At 36.4% G+C, this 7,544-nt stretch overlaps 1 protein-coding gene across 3 annotated transcripts in view; it reads left to right on the top strand.

Annotated features, from left to right (window-relative positions):
• The window catches only part of LOC131255654 (probable LRR receptor-like serine/threonine-protein kinase At1g56130), a 72,156-nt gene extending 66,209 nt beyond the window's left edge, over nt 1-5,947 (top strand). For 2 of the 3 annotated variants that reach the window (XM_058256438.1, XM_058256437.1), the window contains 4 exons: nt 1,616-1,680; nt 4,808-5,187; nt 5,295-5,490; nt 5,577-5,947. In XM_058256438.1, the coding sequence (XP_058112421.1) occupies nt 1,616-1,680; nt 4,808-5,187; nt 5,295-5,490; nt 5,577-5,755 (820 nt within the window). In that variant the 3' untranslated portion in view covers nt 5,756-5,947. The other variant, XM_058256440.1, reaches the window with a different exon arrangement.
• Nucleotides 5,948-7,544: the final 1,597 nt, after the last annotated feature.

The following is a 7,544-nucleotide window of genomic DNA, read 5'->3' on the forward strand; positions in this document are numbered from 1 at the left end:
CGGGTGTATACGTGTTAGTCTCCATAGGGAGCCTTCGGTAAGAGCGGGAGTAGGAGTGTATGTAGGGCCTTAGATTAGGACTGCATTCACCAAATACAGGTGCTTATGTGCTAGTCTCCATAGGGAGCCTCTAGCGGGAGTGTACGCAGGGCCTTGGATTAGACCACTAGTGGTTATTGATTAGCCGATAGAAAACTAACTAAAGTCTATTGCGGGAGCCACCGATACAGATGAAAATGTGTTCCTCTGACATGGGAGTGTATGTGCTTCAAGTCCTTGTGTAGGCCTTCAGCGGGAGTGTACGCTAGTGAAGGTCAGGGGTGAACCAAATTTAAAACCTCCGATAGTGAAATTCCGATACACTCGAGGAAATGCGTCCGCTGGGAGTGAAGTAGCAAGTAGCCGAACCGCTATACATGCTTGTGTTTGGAATCGTTATTTGTGCACATTTCTATCTATGTTTGTGAATTTAATTCCTTGAATTATATGAATGCATAATTAGATGTATGTTAAGCATTGAATAGTTAGCACACCCCACACACAAGATCATTATCTCCTTACAGATTAGTTGCTTATTGTTGCATCTTTTTTAGTTTATATGATTGGACCCACTTTGGCTTGGGAGCCTAAGTGTTAATTGCCTTATTGATTTGAATTGGTAAATTAGTTAATTAGGCAAAAAAATTTTAAGTGATCCTAGTTACCCCCTACCCCCTAGGACTTAGTCGTAATTCTAAGCTCTGCCAAGCTTTTGCACGTGCCGTGGTAGACAATCCATGCAATTTCAGTAATGATCATTCCTAAGGCCTACTATAAGATTCTAACTTGTAGAAATTCATTTTCATTGTTTTGGGCTAATAATGGGTTGCGCTTCAATAGCGCAGCATTAAAGGTTATAGGGCTCCATATTTTGGTGGTGGAAGTGCTCAAATCTGGTTCATCATTTGGCGAACCCGAAGGGGAGGCATTTGCTGCTGTAAAGATAAGGACACCTCAAAACCTTTTTAGCCCGACTTTCTTCCCATATGCTATTTGCTATCATTCTCCTTTTACTAACACTTCTATTGTGTATTGGGATGATATGTATGCTTTGTGAATGCCATCTGATCTTTTATGCCATTCTCAAACAAGGCATACTGAAGTCAAGCCATATCTGCAGAATAATAGTATTAGATTGTTGACATATATGATTAAATGGTCATCCTGTCGGCACTAGTGATATTTCTTTACAATTTGGTTCTGCAGTGGTCATCCTGTCCGTACTAGATTGTTGACATATATGATTGAATGGTCATCCTGGATAGCAAGTTTTTATGGATTGACTTACATTCTTCACTGTCTTTTATTAATGGTATAATAGTAATGATTTATCCTCCAAAACAACAACAACAACAACAACAATAGCAATGATCTAATCATTTTTCTTATTTACATTGAAATTCGTGACTGTTATTTTAGGGCATTAATTCACTTCTGTGCTCTCTTTCAAAGTCAATTTATATCGTGGAAGATGTAATATGGGAAGGTCACTGCAACTCAATATTTAACCATTGTGATTATTCGGTTGAAATTCTTACTGATCTTACAGTTCTCATGATGAATTTAATGGCTTCAGGAAAAGTTTAGGTATATGGCATTGCCTCCAAGAGGGTTCTTCATGCACAAACAAGGATCCAACCTGTAAGCATGACAACAAACTTCTTAATGTTGTTATTTTTGCTATCAGAATGAAGTTCTCTCACCATTTTGCAAGATTTTTGTGAACATTCGGTCTTCCCCTTTTTAGCATTCTCCTATCTATTTTTAATTCTTGAGGTTACATGGGGAGAATGAAAAGAGGTAATGGATGCAAGTCCAACGGTTGCTACATTCAAGTATCAAATTCAAACAGGAGAACTTTGACTTGCTTTGTGATGCAAGCTTTGAATATTTATCAAATTATGGTGATGGACCCAGTCCAATCTGGTAAAGAAATTAAATATTTTGCACTTCTCCACCGGGGTACTTTTTCCATTTTTTCAGAAGAAGGGGCCTTACTCCAACCATTAATTAAATTTCTTTCTTATAGCACTTTTTGTGAAGGGACTGGTAGGGTCTGAGCCATCTTTACATTGCCATTATCTGTGTTTTCTATCTTTTCTTATTTTCAGAGGTTTTCTTTTGGCCTTTATTGTTTGTTATTGAGGCCTCAAGGTGATTTTGGGTGAAAATAGACATTATCTTTTATATAATTTTTGTTATCAGACTAGAAGTGACAAGTTTAGTTGTCTAGTCTCCTAAACTTGTATAAACTTTAGTAGAAAGTCTTGTTCGTGGTAGAAAAGGGAATTAGTTTGTTTCAAAGATTTTGAACAGCTAAAGTTATGTTGGACATATGTTCCAAATTGTGAAGTTGCATGAGGGTTTTTGTATTTTCAATTGTAACTTAGAACTGTGAATAATTGCAAACTGTCATTCATATTATTCCCCAGAAACATGCTTTTGAACAATTTTATTTTTTCCTCAGAACAATTTAGCACTGCAAAAGTGTCTTCAAAGCATAAGCCCCACATATTGCAGATGACTGACTGACTACAAGATCTGCCAGCTTGACTCTAAATCCCATAACTAGCCCCATTCAAACCACATTATACATTAGCTGGATGGATTTTTCCATGATAGATGAAAGGAAAAGTGACAATGGATCCCCCTATCCCTTCCTGCTACTAATATTTCCTTTCTTTCCAATTTCAAATTCTGAACTTTATGAAGTCTTCTTTGTTATTTTTTATTTTGAAATGAAAGTCTCCATACACCCATATCTACTTACACAACCCTATTTAAGATCTCCTGAAATATCCCCTAGATTTTAAAGTTTAGGAAGGCCTAATGTGGCTTCCTATCTCCGAAAAATATCTCACAGTTCTCCAATCTGATGCAACCCAAAGGTAGGTCCAATGTTTTAAATATCGTTATCGCATAATGTATCGCACCCTTAGGATACGGATACATATTGGTTATCGCATGGGATATATCGGTTGTATCGCATAATGTATCGTTGTTGTTGAGAAACATAGGAACATTGGAAAATTAGTCCGATTTTTTCAAGGAAACTTTAAGGATTGTTGAAAAAGACATCAACACACACTTAGAAATCAAAACATTACAAAAGTAAGTGCACATAATAGGGGTTTCCTTTATATGGGGTCCTAGTACATGCACCGTCCAACTGAATTAATGCAAGTATATTTAAAGTCTATTCATATAATTTATAGACGTAAGAAGACATGTATGGAAACACAAGCAATACATTCAAAAGCAAAAGAAGAATCACTAGATCAGGTTACATGTTTGATTTTGTGTTTGGATACAAAGATTGCAACCAATTCGAGAGAAATTTCGATTTTTCCCAATTTTCCATAACTTGCCACATCTTCCCCAAATCTCGAAATCAAAGCTCCAAATCTATGATTTTTCATCGAAAACATGAAGAATCATAGATTTGTAACCATTTGACATTGATTTAACATGATTTATAGCAAAAAAAAAAAAAAAAAAAAGGGATAAAAAATCGAATATGCTCACCGGATTGAATAGGTGAGATATATCGGCACTACCTATGCATTTTGTATCGCACGGGTGGGATACAAGATATATTGTGGGATATATTGGCTGATATCATCGATATTTAAAACATTGGGTAGGCCTAAATGGGTCCCTTTTGGGTGACAGCTGCTTGTTCATTTCAGGAACAGCTTTTTATCCATGTATTTGTTCTGGGAGATTTTTAGTTCATTTCCAAGGCTGACCAAGCCTCATGATTGGTCTTTTTTTCTTTTCTTGCAAATTTGGCATTTTAGGCTTCAAATCCTAAAGGTATCGGGCAAGCTTATGACAAGAATTAAGAGTTGAGAATTTTTTATTTTTTATTTTGTAAATTCTTTTTTAAGGTGAATTTGAGAGTAGCTCTGCTATTTTAATTAGAGAGTTTTGAAAGGAAACATATACTTGATGCTAGGAGAAATTTAGAAAGAAGATCATGGGCTCAGATACGTTGTGGTAGTCTAGAAGCAGAGATGCTAACAGCATTTTTCATTAATTGACTATCTTTTCTAGGACCTGTTTGGATTGGCGGAATCCTCCTTTCTACAGTGAACAATCAATCATTTCCTTGGATGTAATGTTTTCCACCATTTGCGAAAACAAAAGCAGTTGTGGAAATCAATTTTAGTTTGCACAGTTTTCCTTAGGAAAAATGGTGATTTCCATTTCCTTAAAAAAAAAAAATAATAATAAAGAAACAACCTCAGGTTTGGATATTTCCATGTTTTTTCTGAGAACTTTTTGACATTGACCTATCTACATTGCCCTGGAAATCATGAATGCTAAAACAAGTAGGTTATTTAGGATACTTTTCCATAGATTTCCTCCAATGTGACGTCTTCCTTTCCAAATCTACTTTTGGATTCCACCAATCCAAACAGGTCCTAAAGCTAATGGGCTTGAAATGCTTCTGGAACCCTACAAATTGGATTGCCATTATAACGAGATAAAAGAGCAATGTGAGCTAGGCGTACATAAAACTTCATTCGACTACTCGATTTAAAATGGTTTTTTTTTTTTCCCTAAGATCCAACAAAAAACTTTGGTAAGAACAAAGTGTCTAAGAATGCAGGTCTGTCAGTAGCTTTCACACAACATCAAAAGATATGAAAATGGAACAGGGCTGAGCATATTTCCCTGTTTGTGGTGTCAATGAGTGTCTTGAAGAAGATTGAGCTCTGTTGTGCCCAATGCTAAGGGCTGATTTTTTTTTTCTCTGGTGCAGACACTTCATTCTCTGTGAATTGTGGTGGCACAGAACAAACATCTGCATCCGGCATTGATTTCTATGATGACTCGGAAATTTTGGGACCTTCATCATTGTACACCAGCTCCCAACATCAATGGGCAGTAAGCAACACAGGCTTTTACATCTCCAACCCCAATGGCCCTCAATACATAGCAATGACAGATTCTCAAATCCTGGGGACTTTAGAGTCAGAACTATATAAAACAGCAAGGATTTCACCAAGCTCATTAAGGTACTATGGCCTTGGTTTGAAGAATGGAAAATACATTGTTGAACTCCACTTTGCAGAGATAGTCATGGATGATTCAGAGTCTTGGAAAGGTCTTGGGAGGCGCATATTCGATGTCTACATCCAGGTATCACTTTCCTTATCATTTAACATATGAAGGTGTGTTCTTTCAAACTATATTATGTTCAGTATCTTTGAATTGTTTTGGATGATGGACAAAAAACAAAACGTCAGGGGGAGAAAGTACTGCAAGATTTTAACATCCAAGATGAAGCCAAGGGCTCCAAAAGAGCTGTCATAAAAACGTTCATGGCAAATGTGACAGACACAGCCATGGAGATCCACTTCTTTTGGGCTGGAAAAGGGACCTGCTGCATTCCATTTCAATCAACTTTCGGGCCGCTAGTGTCAGCCATACATGTTTCTCTAGGTTCTCAACCATCCTATTTCTATGTTTTCCTTGCATTTAGTTTTCATCCTTCTTCAATTGACTGATTCTTTGTTTTTATGTTGCAGAGTCCTCTAGTGGTGGTTCGCCCTCGAATAATTATAGAAGACGTACAGGAAAAGTTATCGGTATAGCTGTCGGATGTGCAGGTGGACTATTGATACTCTCATCCATTTTCTATATATGGTGGAAGAAGGATGCACCTGGCCATATGCGAGTGCACACGGACTCACCAAGAAAAGGATGATGACCTGGCCACACAAGTATTTGTAGCTATCATATGCATGCATGCTTGTTATGTGTGATGTAAATAAATAAACAAGGTAAGATACACATGCAGATCCATGTTGATAAGGATTTTGTATTGGATATTGTAAGACCTAAACAGCTGATACAAAAAATGTAAAGACCTAAGCTGAAATCAGACGCATATTCAGGTGCAATAGTCACCAAGAAAAACTTTTAAGGCCCAGTAGTATCTAGTGTTTGGGGTTACCAAATGGATGCTTTGGTATGTTGCTATCCGGTTCACCGCGGAGAACGGAAGTTTGGATACCCAGGTTCTATACCATGGATGTGGCATGTGTATGCTGATCTGTACTATTGACCCATTGGGGACAACCATGAATACGTCATATACCAAAGTATCAGATGGATTGGACAGTTCTGACCATTTAATAAATGGTGTTCAAATATTATAATTAAAAAAATAAAAGTAAAAAAATATCTGGGTATTGTGGGGCATTTATACATGGTCAGGACAGCTATCATTTCCCGATGTGTGGGTTGGCATTGTGTTTTAGAGGTAGTATACAATGTTTGGGCTGAGAATCTGTACAGAACAATTCAGTTTTTAAGTTTGTGAAACTAGGCCTCACCATCGATGTCCTGCACCAAAAATACCACAAATTGAAAAACCATGGCCATCAAATACTCGTGTTCTTTTTGCTTTACTGTACAATTGGTTTTTCCATGAAACATAGGTGTAGATATCGATTCGTTACATGATTTTTTTTTTCCTGGAATACTGTTTCCTGTAACTAAAACGATACCCAAAACATTGGGTTCTGGTCAAATGGTTTTTTATATCACCGAGTCCATGAAAATAAATCTCAAGATCATGAAGTGTGCAACTTCCATTAGTCAATGCCATCACACGCCCAATTCAACATCTCAGGCATAGAAATTCTCTCAAGATTGATCTTTGATAACTGGCACATGATCCTGTTTGAAAATTCTAGTATTGATAAATTTCAGCTTATATTGGACTGAGCTACATCTCAAACTCATATGAGATTAGCAGCATTCAAATGATAACACGGTTCCAACCATGCTTATCAAAAGGCATGGAGCAAAAAAATGGTACAAGAGATCTTCCAGTTTTATTCAGTCTTGGTTGTTAGAAAGAAAAAAATAATAACAAAAATGGAAACACCAGAAGATCAGAAAATAAAATGTTCGGGTTTAATACATTTTGGACTAGAAATAAAAATGGATATATATGTGCATAGGTGTGCGCGTATTATATATAGGGTTAAATAGGGATTTAAATTAAAATAATCATAATCTGTATATGTATGCAGAATAGTCTATATGGATAGTCAAAGGATGTTCTCTCTCTCCCAAATCCTTCCTTTTCAAGTCATCACCCTTTAAATCAATCGGTCTCTATTACTTTATTTTTTTCACATCTTACTCAATTGTATTAAATAGTGCTTGACCACCAATCTATATTTTTAAAAACTGCCTCGTAAGCGTTTTTTTTGAAAAACACGTTTTATTGTTATTGAAAAAAGGACATGTTTAATACAGCTTGCCAAAAAAAAAAAAAAAAAAAATTCCTATATTTTGAAATTTATGGATTTTTATACTTCTGATCGATTATATGAGTTTTTTTTTTTTTTTTTCAAATAGAAAGTTTAAAATGGAGTTTTAGTAATAACGGAGGTTCCAACCAGTATAAGATGGACGGGGATAAGCTACCGGCACGTTGAGTAGCGAGATTCACTACTGAAGTGACCTCACCAAGTTCTTTG

Source organism: Magnolia sinica, chromosome 9 (genome assembly GCF_029962835.1).
Source record: "Magnolia sinica isolate HGM2019 chromosome 9, MsV1, whole genome shotgun sequence".
NCBI classification, from domain to species: domain Eukaryota; kingdom Viridiplantae; phylum Streptophyta; class Magnoliopsida; order Magnoliales; family Magnoliaceae; genus Magnolia; species Magnolia sinica.